General features: G+C 32.4%; 2 protein-coding genes across 2 annotated transcripts; both read left to right on the top strand.

Annotated features, from left to right (window-relative positions):
* Nucleotides 1-345: 345 nt before the first annotated feature.
* Nucleotides 346-2,712, top strand: LOC113852056 (serine/threonine-protein phosphatase 7 long form homolog). The gene is made up of 5 exons (XM_027482314.1): nt 346-1,184; nt 1,297-1,357; nt 1,514-1,840; nt 1,914-2,162; nt 2,254-2,712. The coding sequence occupies exons 1-5, from the start codon at nt 346-348 to the stop codon at nt 2,710-2,712; spliced, it is 1,935 nt and encodes a 644-aa protein (XP_027338115.1).
* Nucleotides 2,713-9,305: 6,593 nt separating this feature from the next.
* On the top strand, nt 9,306-13,448 carry LOC113852865 (protein PLANT CADMIUM RESISTANCE 12-like). The gene is made up of 5 exons (XM_027483252.1): nt 9,306-9,781; nt 10,530-10,593; nt 10,765-10,929; nt 12,666-12,731; nt 12,919-13,448. The coding sequence occupies exons 1-5, from the start codon at nt 9,522-9,524 to the stop codon at nt 13,108-13,110; spliced, it is 747 nt and encodes a 248-aa protein (XP_027339053.1). The 5' UTR covers nt 9,306-9,521; the 3' UTR covers nt 13,111-13,448.
* Nucleotides 13,449-15,962: the final 2,514 nt, after the last annotated feature.

Raw genomic sequence — 15,962 nt, forward strand, 5'->3', positions numbered from 1 at the left:
AAAAAGTTTGTAGTTATTTAAATGATTTTAATCAATAATAATAAATTACAATTTTATGCATGTAAAAAAACAAAAAAAGGGAAAGAGAAAAATAGGAAAATAATTAAATTAAAATTGATTTTTCGTTTTATTTATGTAGAAAACTGTATTTAAAAGTAAAAATGATGATGATATTATTATTGTTATACAAATATTATTATCTTAAAATAACAAAAAAATATAATTAGAAAAATATTATTTGAAGGTACAAATTGTTTAATACTAAAATGATATTGTTTTTATTAAATTTGGTTGCTTATATTATAAATTTGAAGTTAATAGTTTACTTGTTTATATAGATTTTAGATGACATCATCTTCGTCTCGTAGTAGGGTATTAAATCCCGGCCCCGAGGATGGTTCATTACTGCGCTATCAGTCTATTCATGTTTCAGAGCATATTTGGAATGGTCGTGAACACCCAATATTGAGAGTGAGAAGAGGTCATTTCATACATGCTGGCATGGAGGGAGTACCAGTAGAGATTATTCCTCATTTGACAGTAGTAGGATTTACTGGAGTAGCACAGTTGACTAGTATTCCTATTGACCGCCAATTGATTACAGCGTTGGTAGAAAGATGGAGGCCAGAGACCCATACATTTCACATGCCCCCTGGAGAGTGTGCTATTACTCTTCAAGACATTGCTATTCAGATGGGTCTTCGTATTGATGGAAGACCAGTTATTGTCTCTACAGGAGGTGACAGGGCACAAATTGTTGAAGATTTATTGGGAATTAGACCACTTAATTCTACATTTATGGGGAGCAGCTTGAAACTTACTTTGTTGGATGAGCATTTTTCCCATGTTGGGTTGCACAACCAAAATCCCATTCAGCTAACTCACTTTGCAAAAGCATATATTTTGAGACTTATTGGTGAGTTTATGTTAGCTTATCATTCTAGTAGCAGGGTCCCAGTTATGTACCTTCCTTTACTTGAGGATTTAGAGATAACTGGACAATATAGTTGGGGAAGTGCAGTGTTAGCCTTCCTATACAGAGAGTTATGCATGTCCACGAATATTGATCGGTCTGGTATTGGAGGATTGACTCCACTTGTGATGCTGTGGGCGTGGGATAGGTTCCCATTTCTATCTCCGGGTGATCCCCCTTACACACAGAATGATCTTCCTTATGGTGCACAGTATGTCTATAATATTAAAACTTTCATTCAATATTTACACAACAGTATTTTATTACAAACAGTCATGCTAATATTTATGTTTTTATAGGTGGTTAAGATTTCAAAATTTTAGGAAGGGGAGAAAGGATCTAGCTTACTTTAGGTTCAAATTTGATCATTTGAAACGTGATCAGGTATGCGTTATTTGTTTATGATATATGTTATCATCAATTAATAATTATGAATAATTACATTAATATTTTGTACACTTGCAGTTTGTGTGACAACCATATAGTATAGATTTGATGCATACTTTGTCTGCCATATGCACTGAGGGCATGCATATACAGAGAGATATTGTGCCGCTTATTTGTTTCCAAATATGTGAATGGCACCAGCCCGATCGTACCATGCGTCAATTTGGGATGGTACAACATATTCCTCATGCTTCTTATCAGCCAGACCAGCTACATGACATTACTCTTAAAGGGAAGACTGCTGACAATTGGGAGTCAAAGTTCAGGGGCGTACTAGAGCATTGGGACAGAAGATTAGATTGGGTTGTGAGTAATGAACCGCAAATTGGTCTACTGAGTTCGAACTCTGAATACATGCGGTGGTACCATACTCATACTAGACGGTGGATGAGCAGAGATGCTGCAGTGTTTGCATTACTTGTACGTATTGATCATTCTAGTAAACGATTTTGTTTGTTTAATAGAATCTAATCTGAATGTAATGGTTATGCAGGGAGATGCTCATGAGAGGGCCTATTACTTGTGTAATGATGGGAGGGACACATTTTCATTTGAGGAGATGAAGGATTTGTGTGAGACGATGTTAGCCTTGCAAAATGAGCAGGAACGTATCTTAGAGCCTTCATCTTCATGTGATCCTCCTATCCAGAGTGGAAATTTAGATGAGCCTCAAATTGACATTGGTATTGGTGAACAACGTCGGGAAGGCAAAGGTTTGCAACATCGGCGAATGTCATTTCAGGTATTGTTACCTTATGCTTCATTGGGTCATTTTACTTAAATTATAATACTTTATGTTTCATTTGAACATACTTATGTGTTTAAAATTGCAGGCCACAGATTTTACATTGCCCCCTTTGCCCGAACGAGGAGATGGTGTTTATTATGTCCCACCACCTTTTCCGTTTCAACAATCACAATGGATACAGTCATCTTATGTTCACTCATCACAGCAATCAAACGTCCCTCTTGCATCTCCATTTTTCAGCGGTGAATTTTATGTTCCTGACGCTAGCCTTTTTATGACACCTCCTCCATATGAGCCTATGTTTTTCACACCGAGTGCACCCGGTGTAGGCACTCATCAAAGTGGATGTAGTGAGCAAACAACATCATTACGACCTGGGCATGACCGTGGAATTGATCTTAATGCTGAATTCATTGCAGCCTCAGATGCAGCAGGAGCTGATGTGAGACGTAACCCTCACCGTGGAGCGCGAGATCGTCGTCGACAGTGCATTCTCACACCTCATGAGGAGGGATCTCACGAGCAGTCATTGAATTCTGATTGAGACTATGTTATGATACTGTATTTGAAAACTTTAGATGATGTTAATGAATGTTTGCTTTTGTTTAAATGCACGACTCATTTATAATTTGCCACATTCTACACATTCGACATCAAACAAGATTAATCAAACAACATACATTAATAAGACAACATACCACAATAAGACAACATACATTAATAAAATCTAGCACACTTTTTACAATCATACGAAACTAGTCATGATTAATGTTAGCATTGCTTTGTTGAGTACAATGACGTTGATTATGACCTGGTTGTCGACATAACCTACATCGTTGTCGCGGTTGTGACTCAACCCAATCCATTTCATTTCTAATTCTACAAGCCTTTGGTCTTCCTTTACCTCGTGCTCTATCTTGATCAGGCAACAACTTCCATTCATCATTTTGTAAAATGTTTGCTTCATTTCCAAGCGGCCACCACTGAGATGAGTATGCGTTCACAACATACTGCAGAGTATATACAAGATCAACATACTGCCAAAAGTCTATACTTACAGTAACACAAGCGGCTATGACATGTGAACAAGGGTATCGGTATGCCTGAAATTTGCCACATTCACATTCACGTGTAGATAATATCACACTCCACTTATGACCCCCCTTTGTGTCATTGGATTAAAAGCCTCTTCAATCTCGAACCTTGTACTTTGTATGTCATAACGATGAACCTGATGTGAAGATGCTTCTTCTTGATTTTTTTTCTATAGTCTCAATTAATTTACGACAATACCTTTTACCATTGTTCATGTCATTGATTGCGCTTTCACCCCGTTTGACAAATATTCGACCAATCTACTATAGGTTGCTTTCACAAGGGCAGTAATTGGGAGATTTCTTGCCCCTTTTAAAACTTTATTCACTGACTCAGACAAATTAATCGTCATGTGACCATAACGCCGCCCTTTATGATCATAAGCCAAGCTCCACTTTTCCTTTGATATGTTGTCAATCCATGTTTGAACTTCAGGAGAATGCGAACGAAATTTATTAAGACCAGCTTCAAATCTTTGTTTGCAAGGTGTATACGCTACATTTAAATAAGTTATACAGTTAATGGTGAAAAATAAATATATATTCATAGATAATGTAAAATGTAATAGTGATAACATACTTACCTAATTTCATAAGCATACTCTTCATTGCGGAATTTTTGAATCTTCTATTGAAATTGCTTGTAATGTGACGAATGCAATAAACATGGTAAGCATTAGGAGGTTGCCACCCAATATGTGGATTAGACATAGCACTTTTAATACTTTGATGGCGATCAGATATTAAACAAATTCCAGTTTTATCAGTAACATTTAGACGGATCATGGCTAAGAACCATTCCCATGCTGATAATGTTTCTCCTTTAACAATGGCAAATGCTATAGGAAGCACATTGTTATTGCCATCTTGAGTTGTAGCAATAAGCAATGTTTGCTTATACTTACCATATAAAAAGGTACCGTCTACCTGTATTATAGGCTTGCAAAACTTGAAGGCTTCACGACATTGCCTAAACGACCAAAATACTCGATGAAAGACTCTGAATCTATTATCCATTACATTACCTCTCACATAATCATTGGTCTCAATTTTGTAAACTGACCCTGGAGCATGTAATTGCATGTATTCTAACCATCTTGGTAATGTTGCATAAGATTCATCCCAATCACCAAATATTGTCACAATTGATTTTTGCTTTGCTTTCCATGCTTTTTTGTATGAAACTGAATACCTAAATTGGCCACTTATTCTCTCTTGGATTAATGAAACGGGAACAGAAGGTTCTTCTTTGACCATACCTGTCAATAAAATTAAACAATACATCTCAGCTAATGATCATATCCAAATCATTTTAAATAGACAAATAAATATAATCTCAATTGAGTTTCACGTACCAATAATGCATGAACAAATAAAATTTGAATCTAACTTTTTGTGGTCTTGAGAAATCATAGTATTAACGCAGGTATGCATACCACCCCATCTCGTAATTTTTCACTTATTTGAATTTTTGGGTAGCAATGCTCTTACTTTCCAAGGACACCCGGAAATATGATTCACATACTTGACAAAATGAGTTGATGCTTTTGACTCAACCACAAAAAATGTTTGATGTTTCTTCATTGCATAATGTTTTATCGCCATCTTTACCTCCTCTTTAGAGTCAAATAGTTGTCCAACATATAATGCATCTCCTTGTACCCATGATTGTGACGAATGCAACTCAGAAAAATCCAATTCTTGATCAGGATGTTCCTAATTAATAGCAGTGTAATGTGAACTTATGTTCCAAAAAGGTGTTATAGAATCTGTATTAAACTCAAGAAATGTTAGTTAAAAATATTTAACAATTATTGTATTATATAAAATTGTACCTGCAGATTGTCTTTGCATAATGTTATTTCTTTCAGTGTTTGGAACTGTCATCATTGAATCGAAGCCATCTTCCAAATCAGTATCAGAAGAACTATCTAAAGGAATTTCTCCTTCATCTTCATAGTCATCATCGTACTCATCTTCGTCATCTGTAGATGCAGCAGCAAATATTTATTAATAAATTATAAAATTTTAAACATCATATAATTTAAATAAATATTATACATTACCTCCTCCAATTGCATACTCTTCTTCATTGTCACTAACAGACACAGTTGGGAGTGATACATTTAAACATAACAAACTTTCACCTACATGAGAAGTTTCACCAACCGCAATATCTACATATAACTCAACTACTCTTTCATGCCGTTCTTGACAAGCACTTATCATACAGTCAATGTCTTCATCATCACATACATCTAAAATTGTGTAATTTCCACTCCTTGAATCAACTAAAATTCGTGAAATTAGTCTAGAAATTACATTACTATTGCACAATCTCAATTTTGTATGTATTTTTTTTTCAACATCTCAAAAGTAATTCCACGTTCTATTTTAATCATTTTCTTATTCCCTTCAAATATGATACCCTCATTTCCTTCATACACTCTTCCATTCCATTATAAAATAACCACAATTTCAGTCATCCTGTGTATCAAATTAAAAAATACAACCAAAATTATTACAAAAGTTTACCTAAACAAATAGTAACAAAAATAATTACCACAATATTAAAATAATATATTTTTACATTTATATTTTCAATAATATTATATTAATATTAAATAAATTAAATTTATTACTACAAATATTTTTATTTTTATTTATTTATAATAATATTAAAATTATTAATTCAAATTTATTTACAATAATAAAAAAATTTAAAACAATAAATTAATAACATTCTAACCTTTTTCTTTCAGCAGAACAGCTCACAATTGCGGAACCCCTCTCCTCACAATTGCGGAATGCAGTAGCAGAATACACCTCGACGTCTGCCTCTATATATTGCATTTGATGAGAGGAGACACAGATAGTGTCGGCATTCTTTCAGCCAATACACAAGTGTCGCGTAAATTTAACCGACACACATGACTTTTGAGAGCGGTTCAAATTCGAACCGTTCTCAAAAGTCCATTTTAGAGAGCGGTTCCATAACAATCGCTCTCTAAAATGCACTTCTTAGAGCGGTTACTTTCTAACCGCTCTCTAAAATTAATTTATGAGAGCGGTTTGAAAGTAACCGCTCTAAGATGTCTATATTAGAGAGCGGTTCCTTTTGAACCGCTCTCGGTTTTGACACCTGTGTCGCCAACATTTGTTACGACACTCACAAATCATCCTAGATTGGAAATTTTTTGTCAAAGAACCCCATACGGATAAAATGTTTTTGATTTAACTCTATACAGGAAAAAAAACCCCTTTTGTGGCTAGGATACACTAATTATTGAAAAATTAGATGAACTGTTTTGCTTAACCCATTGGAATAACTTGATGCACGTGGGCTGCCTGAGGAAGCATGCAACCACCATTACCCTCTTTTAACGAAAAAGACAACCCTATAAAAGCAAAAGCTTAAAGAAAAAGTCTGGAATTCTTTCGTTTTCAAGCAAAGGTCCTACGTTTTTTACCCCAAAAAATGAAAGAAGAGCAAAGGTCCTACTTGTGAATGGTGGCCATCATTTTGTGTGGGATGGGACTGGATATATTTAATTTTTACACTAAAAAATAATTAATGCATACAATTAATTATAAGAATATACATTAATTGTTTTTTAAAATTACTAATTTAAGTGGTTTAAATTTGAAAACATATTCAGTTATATTTTTATTTTTCACGGCACGGTGACGGGGTTCTTAACAGGGTATTTACAATTCGTAACTAATTTATTGAGAAAAAAAAGAAAAAAAAATAATCATTCATCTATATACCATTCAAAAACTTTGTCTGTATCTCTTTCTTTTGTATGAATTAAGATGACATGTATGGGGAATTCAAGTTTCCTATCTTTAAAGTTTTAACTTAACCTAACAAGCTTGCGTATTGGTTTTTTTCCATTATTTTTATATTTTAAATTGAAATTAAAATATTCTTGTTTCGAAGTTTTTCTATTTTGGTTATCCAATTATTACTTTGATAATGGGCACAAATCACGGTAATTCAAACCTTTAGCAATGTTATTTAACCAATTTGTTATTACTATTTGTACAAACTGCGTATATTAGTTCATTCAAATTTATTTAAATTTGGCCAACACAAACAATCCTATTTAACTTCAGATTTTTCACATATACTCTCATTTAATTATCTAAAGATTTGACTAGGAGACACACTCTCTAAAGTCAATTTTGGGAGAACCACTTAATTATAATAATGCTGATTTAATTCATCTTTCAACAATAAATGTATCAAATATCGAATATTTATTTATACCTTCGGTTACACGGTTTAGTAGGATTTTATTTTATATAAATATATATAATTTAATATTTAAAGATTAATTTTTTTTTATCATAAATAACTATATATTATATATAACAAAATTATTTTAAATATTTTAATTTAATTTTATAACTATGAATAGTTTCATCACAATAATAAAAATATAATAAAATTAAACAATTTTAAAAGATAATTTATTTTAACTAGTATTTTTATTGTAAAGTGTCAAAATATCTTTTGAATTAAATGTCAATAATCAATATATTTTAATAACTATAAATTTAAGAGATGATACTCTTAAAAGTAAATTTTAAATTTAACAAAATAAAAACATTAAAATATTTTTTATAAATATAAAAAATAGTATTAACAAAACATATAAACATTTTATATAAGATAACAAGAGAAAAGAAGAAACAATTTTAATGTCTAATTTTATAAAAAAAATTAATAAAAAAACGTGTATAAAAATAAATGTTATTGCAACAATAGGAAATGTTATTTATACATTATAAAAATAAAAATTATTGCAACAATATGAAGAATAGTAACAAATTATGAAGAGGTGTATCTTCACTAATACTCTGCCTTTTAAATAATTGATTCTCGTTTAGATGTTTTTATAGTTTCAAAACATTAAGTATAGAAATTATTAGATTAACATGTGTGTCACTTTCTAATAAAATTTTAACTTTTTAAACAAAAGATTTTCTTTTTGTTAAAATCGGTCTCTTTATAACAAATAATGATATTTTATGTAAAAAGTAAGATATTTATTAAAATTACTTTTATTCACAGTTATTCACATGTCTTTTTTAGAATTAAAATTAATTAAAAACGATATATGAATTGTATTATCTTTTAATGCATTTGATTTAATTTTTACCTACTTTTTTTTTGTTAACTCTATGCTAAATTAAAAAAAGAAAATTTTTACATAGTTTTTTTATTTTATAGAAATTTCTAGATGTTTTTGTAAATGCCTATATTTATAAAAAAACTTTACACACACATATATATAATTATTTGGAAAATAATTTTTTATCTTCTAATTATTAAAACATATATTTATTTTAAAATAAAATATCCGATCATTTCACAGCTACCAAATAGTTAAGTAAATAAGTTTTCTATTATTACTGTATTTCAATTACCAATCAAAACTCATGCAAGAAATAACACGTTGACATTTAGAGTATTAAATGATGGAAGAAGAGAAAAAAAAAGTGATAAACAAAAAGGCATGTCTTAGAAAACGCAGTGGATACTTTGACAGTGGATTTAACCCATTCTAAGCGTTGAATCTAATTGTTATAACCACATAATTTGAAAAAGTTGTCGTTCTTCTTCCCTGTTTTCAAAATTTGACTTCATCCCTTTAGCATTGGAAACTGAATAGGGACAAATTTCAGCGGCTTTTAGAGGGGATGTTATTTTTGGCAGACCTAATTACTTTAACCATTCTCAACTTATCAGGAATCAGAAATTGATAAAGTTTATTATTAGAGAAATTACCAAATTACTTTGATTTCTCATGAACCAATATCAAGATTAGGAGACCGTTAATTAATAATTAGCATGAGCAAATCTTAGCTATATTCCAGTGACGATGAGGTAGCTGCAGTACCATCCAAATTGAGACACTACGTGGGTCCCGCACGCCATTATTACCCGCCAACCGAGGGATCACTGTTAGTATTTTTTAGTATTATTGTTATATGGCTGGAACAAACATCGTCCCGCTTGCTTTCATTACACAACCTACGCACCCCCAACAACAACAGAACAGAAGAAACCTCAGCCCCCAAAAAAAGCAGAATAAGAAAATATTCTTTCTTCTTTTCCCTGGAACCCCATAAAGCATAATCACAAAGGGTGTCTTCAAAAACCGAAATTTCATTGGGTTGCATATAAAAGGAGGTATCTTTGGGGGGAAGAGAAGATAAAGGTCTAAGCTTTGTTTTGGGTTTCGGGGCAATGGGGGATTTGGAGAAGAAAGAGAGGGTGGAAAAGCGAAGGGAAGAAAATGGGGAGGAAGAGAAGGAGGGGCTTTTGGAGGGTATGGCGGTTTTGGATTTTGACATGCTTTGTTCCTCTGTGGCTTTGCAAAGCGCGCATGGGACTTGGGGGAAGCTTGGGGTTGGGGATGAGGAACAGCAAGGTGGGGTTTTGAGGATGTGGGAAGGTGAACTCTTCGATTGCTTTGATGATCGACATATCGCCTTTGAATCTGCATGGTGAGGTTCTGTGTCGTGTGCTTTTATTTTTTAAGAAAATTATTGTCTTTTTGAGATGTTCCTTGATATTCTGTATTATGTGAAGTTGCGTATTTAAAGTTTCACTGTTCATTTTGAGGGATTTTCGCTTGTTTTGGAGGAAAATAACGTTAATTTTGTGAGAATATTAACTAATTTTGAAAAAAAAATGGGGGATGGTTGTTTACATGTTGGAATCATCTGCTTTTTCATTCTTCATTTCGGGGTGGACAAATATTTTGTTGTCAATAAGTCCCTCATGAAACTTTGTCAAGAATGTAACTTGTGCGATTTGTAACGTGGGTTTCAGTTCAGTTTGTATTTTTTTGCCATGGCTTCCCATTCACAAATTCCTGGTTTTCATGGTTTAAATGATAGAAGTCAAAATGGGAGTTCAATATTATGTATTTCTTAAATGTGGGATGGGGGTTGGGGGGGGGGGGTTGAGGGATTGGTGACGTTGACATTTATTAGTATTTTTGAGTTACTGATACACTTGGTTGGGTTTTGACAGATGGATTTTAATCAGTTTAATTTTGTTTGCACAATAATATGGTTGGGAACTCTGTCTACTTATTTACGCATGTATTTATGTGAATGCCTTTGTGGCCAATGAAAGACTACTAGGCAAAATGACCCAGACACAGATAATGTGCTGAGGGTTTGCGGTTATCTACAAGGACTTGTTTTTATCATCATGTCTGTAATAATCCATTTCATCGTGTTGCAGTTGTCCTTGCTACCGATTTGGGAAGAACATGAAGCGAGCTGGTTTTGGTTCTTGTTATATTCAGGTATATTTAAATTGCTTCAAAATTCAAGGAGCATGTGTTGTTTAAAATGATCAAATCACAACTTAAACATATGGGAACCACTTTTGGAATTGGTGATTTTTATTTAAATTTTTCTTTCACTTTTGGTTATATAACTTTCTGAAGTTTGAATTTCCCTGTTTTATATTGCAGGGTGTAGTTTATTTTCTTCTCGCTATCGGTGCCTTTCTTAACATCATTGCCTTTGCTATCACGAGGCATCACTACTTTCTATACCTGTCAGTTGCCTTCTTTGTTACTGTTGGAGCATATTTAGGATTTTACCGAACTCAAATGCGAAAGAAATTCAACATCAAGGTGTGTTTCCTCTTCCTATACTATAATTGTTTAACACTTAGAAGTTTACCTTTATCTTAACCCCTAAAATTTAAGGGTGGATTTTCCTTGCTTACTTTAGAGACAATCTCACTTTATAGGAGTTTTTTCCGTCTTGTTTTTTTGTTTCTGAAAGATACTAGAGAGATTGTTGCATATGCTTATTCTCCAAATATTTGTAAAGAAATTATTCTAGTGGAGCATTAATGTTGACTCTGGCGTAGATTGAACGGGTAATCCATCTGTTTAAGGATAACAGACTAGTGGTATAACTTTGTTATTTTACACACTTGTGAGATTACTGGGTTAATAATTATCAATCTCAGATAGCAGCACATAGTGGCCAACCCTAAAATTGCTATAGTGGGATAGCAGATTGCTAGATGACTTCTATTCTGAATTTTTTTATATAAGCTACATAACTTATGCTATATATATGAAGGTTAAAAAATTTAGAAAACAAATACTAAAATTCATAACATTTTTCAGTTTAGCAAAATAGACAATATATAGCAATAAAAAGAAGTAGAAGCAAGTTTAAGCCTTTAAACTCAATAGCTTAAAGTAACAAAACATTAAAGAGCAAATAAAACTAGGACTGAACAAGAAGATAATTTAGATAAAATTAAAAAAAGAACAAAATAGCCTGAAACCAATAAAACACAGAAAAATATAATAATAATAAAAAAGAACAGGACAGTGAAAGGAGAACAACTTGCAAGATAGTTTAGAGAGAAGAGGGTAGAAAAATGCAAAGAGGCAAACCCATTTAAACCCTTTTTTATTTCAACCCAACAGAAAAACATAAATTAGACATAGAGAGAATGAGAAACAGAGTACTGTTGAAGAAGGAAAGCAGAAAATAGATACCGGAAAACAGTCCCCTTCACTCACAGTAACCAGAAAACCACTGGAAGGATGTGGTCTCTGGCGAATATGATGAACAAGGAGAAGCAATCTTCAGAGAAGAAAGAAGCAAACAGAAGAATAAAAAAGCTATGTAGGTATCAAGTGGAGAAGCTTGCTCTAGAAGGAAAGAAGTTCAAGATTAAGTGCAAGAAAATGTCCCTTTTTCCCTTAAGAAAGGAACCAAAATGACACTGTAGTATGGCAGAATTGGACTTTTATTCCCCTTTCTCCATTGAGTTGTGATAGCGCACACCCAACCCGAGCCATGATTTTTCCCAAAATTAGGGCGTGCCATCCATGATTGCAGAAATGCTTCTTGTTGCGGCTGACTGCCGCACTGTGTCTCACGCTATATTGACAACTATGACTGGGTTCTGTAGGTTCCTGCAAATCTACCAAAATAATATATATTTGATTGCATTGCATATAAGATGCTGACATGAAAGACATTTTATGATGTTCATAGGCTTGATATGATCTGACAACATTTTGAAATGGATGTATTATTTATCTATTTTGCTGGTTTGCGGCATTTAGTTTACTTCTATGAAGAGTTTTCTAATGTGTGATCAAATGATGAAACCATCATGTTGTCTCCATTATCCTTTTATAATATAATTCATTTGGACTAACGTCGCAAACATTTTGCACTTTTGCATGCATGAACACGTGCTGGAGGATGAATGTTTAACATTGATACTTTGGATTTTGTGACTTTCTAATGCATGGACTGTAATGGACGTTGACTTTATTTTTGTTAGTCATATGCTAATTTGTCTGCTTAATAAATATTGACTCACTTTTTTCAGGGTAGTGATAGTTCATTGGATGATTGCGTGTACCATTTTATCTGTCCTTGTTGCACATTATGCCAGGTCAGTTCAAACTTCATTCCCTTTTCAACTTGGATTTTGTTGATTGATTTAAATGTATTCTGAAATAAAACTAGTGATAGTGGACTATCCATCATATCAGTGGTGACCGCAACCAAAACAGGGACATATTCATAATTGAAATCACGCATTGTATTGAATATTTGCATCTTTGTACTATGATGTATAGGAGTCGAGAACGCTGGAAATGAACAATGTTCAAAATGGCACGTGGCATGGTCGGGGTGATACAATATGTATAGGTGGCTTAAGAGATGGAAGTAAAGCACTCTATGAGTTACGTCCTCCTCCTATAGAGTCCATCAAGCCTACCGATGAAAATTGCATGGAAAAGAGCATAAATGTCAGTAATGAATCTTAAAACAAGGTAGTGGGGAGATTTTGAAAAAATGGTTCTTCATCTGAATTGTCTGCACTGCATATTTCATTCGGAGTTCTCATCTCATAAAATTTGATGGCCAAGACATGAATGTAATGCTTAACTTTTGGGTGGAGAAAAAAGCCCGTTTTTAAAACTATCCAAGGAGGGAGGGATATGTTAGTTTGCAAATGTGCATATAGGGTATGCTATTCTCACCTAATGGGGTCTTATTTTTACCAAACCCCTGTAGTATAGATTCATCAGTGTTGAAAGAATGCCATCTTTATTGTTGTACTATTATAATGGAAACTTATGCATGCTCTCATATTGCCCACTTTTTACAGAACTTCGGGAGATTCAACACACTTTCATTTGAGTATTTATTGGGAAAGGCTTAAAAGAAAATCAAGCTTAAACAGCTAGAACTAATTCAAGCCCAAGCTTAAACAGCTAGAACTAATTCAAGCCCAGCTTAATAAGTAATATAGCTTTTTTGTTTTTCAGTTCAATTTGGACTTCGAGTTCATCAAGTTGAGGGGAGTAAATGATGCAAGTTGAGCCAAGTATTTAAAATATTAGCTTGATTTGTGAAAAAAATAATAATTTAAGCTTGATTTATTTATTTAAACAATTAAAATTTGAAGTTTCAGCGCGAAGTGACTAATTGTTTTAATGTTTAGACTTAAATCGTTCTTGTTTGTTAATTTATTGATTTTGTTTATTAATTTTATTATTTAATAAATGTTTTTATTTTAAAGATTAATATAAAATAGTTATATATTTTTACCTATACTCAGATGACCTAAAATTTAAACTAATTTTTTTACTATGAAAATGATGGATCTTACTTGAAAAAGAATTATTTATTTAAAATAGATAAATGTTATTTTTATAAATAATGTTTATGTTTGAAATAAGTTTTAAAAGAATAAATTTAGTTATTTTAAGCTCTTTGAGCCGTTTATAGACTTAATGAACTGACTTGATTTTCTTATCGAAAGTTAAAGCTTAACTTCCTTTTCTACTTCCAAGGGGGCCGTATTTTTCCGAATGTAATTTGTTCAAATGGATGATTTTCGTTAGGTGCAAATACCCTTTTATGTCAGAATCTTGTGAGAAATTTGGCTGTTAGGCTCGTACAGTGGGTGTTTTACTTCATAGTTCACGGGATGATGATGATAACAGCATCTATATATAAACTATGAAATTGTTTGTAGATTTTTTGAACGACAATGAGACAAATAAAAAGAGAGAAAAAAGAAGCACAAAGTAAGGCAGTGATGTGACAAAGAAAGATTTAAAAAATTTATAAAAAATATTGTAAGAATTTACTATAAAAACTATATAACTAATAATTCAATGAAGACAAACGAATCGCATTTACTTAGGTTAGGCACTGCCAAAGCCTTCGTTGGTGAAGCCTGAAATTGCAGCCTTAAGTGTATTATATAATGATGCTAATTGCCATTGGAGGATGGTTAAAGGGAGTGTGTGAGGAAGTTGTCACATTTTAAGTTTTATTCTTTGAATAATGTTCTTAAAATGAAACTTCCCCCTCTCCTACTCCTACTTGTTCAAAATTTGGTACCAAATGCTGAGTAGTTTCCAAATGAAAGTTTTGGCAGGTTTCCATCCTCTGTACTCCACCTCTTGCTAGAGGCGATCTATTTAATTTTCACTAATGGTTTAACTGTTATCATTTGAAGTGATGCATGCCTCTTTTACGGATAGAATTTCCTTTGGCTTGGCAAATTGGAATCTGTCAAAAGTGCCTTACTATGCCAAAACAAAATGATGTTGAAAACTTTATTGCGAAAAAATGATATATTAGAACACGTTCCATCATGTTAGCAAATCTAAACCTGCTGATATTTATATTGAAAGTAATAACTAGAGTTATACCACTTTGCCCCTTTTAAATTTTACTTATTTCATTTTAATTTATGAATTTTCAAAAACTAATACCAAGTCCATGCAATATTAGCTTTGGTTCCCACTGGTAATCCCTTTATTTTATATCTAAAATCTGCTTAGGGTTGAATTACTACTCACAAACTTTAAATTATATTAAGTTTTATTTTTGTCAACAATGGTATATTAAGATTGAAAATATAACAAAACCAATTGTATCAATCCGAAATTAGTCAAGGCCTAAAATACTATAAGGCCTAAAATACTATATGATGTGATTTTTCAAACCCCCTTGAGAAAAGGATCTAACTAGGATTAGGAATACTCAAATTAAAAGAGAAAATTGGGGTTTCTAATGTATACATTGAACCCCAAGAATTGGAAAGAAGGAATTTACTTGAGCAAAGAAAACAAATAAAAACAAGAAAAGAATTATGCAGCTGCAGACGTAATAAAATTGGGTTGTATATCACGCTACAAAATTTGGATTACGGTGTTTTCAAAACAAGGTAAAAGTCCACGTTTTGAACTACAATTTTGGCTCAAGAATCGCTGAAAAAGACGTTGTATAATAGGAGATATAATTTGAGTTAATTATGAATGAAATTTTAGGATTATGATTCATATTTTTAAACCTTAGGTTAGATTTAGGTTTCTCATTGTTATTTCATATAAAAACAAAGAATTAGAAGAAATAACAAAGGATAGGTGCCACAAACCTAATTAGTTGATCTAAAATGATCGCCACAGAAATATGAATTCTTGATAAGACTTTAAAAGTAAAGAAGAATCCTATCCTTAAGAGAAAATTTCATAATTATGAATTTTGTTTAATCTGAATTCTTCTTTTTCCATTAAATCTAAGTGTTTTTAGTACATTGCAAATTAAGATTTTGCTAAATTAAAATCAAACAAAAAAAAAAGAAAAATATCTTTAGTAC

The sequence above is a fragment of the Abrus precatorius genome, unplaced genomic scaffold (assembly GCF_003935025.1).
Source record: "Abrus precatorius isolate BTA unplaced genomic scaffold, Abrus_2018 Scaffold10, whole genome shotgun sequence".
NCBI lineage: Eukaryota > Viridiplantae > Streptophyta > Magnoliopsida > Fabales > Fabaceae > Abrus > Abrus precatorius.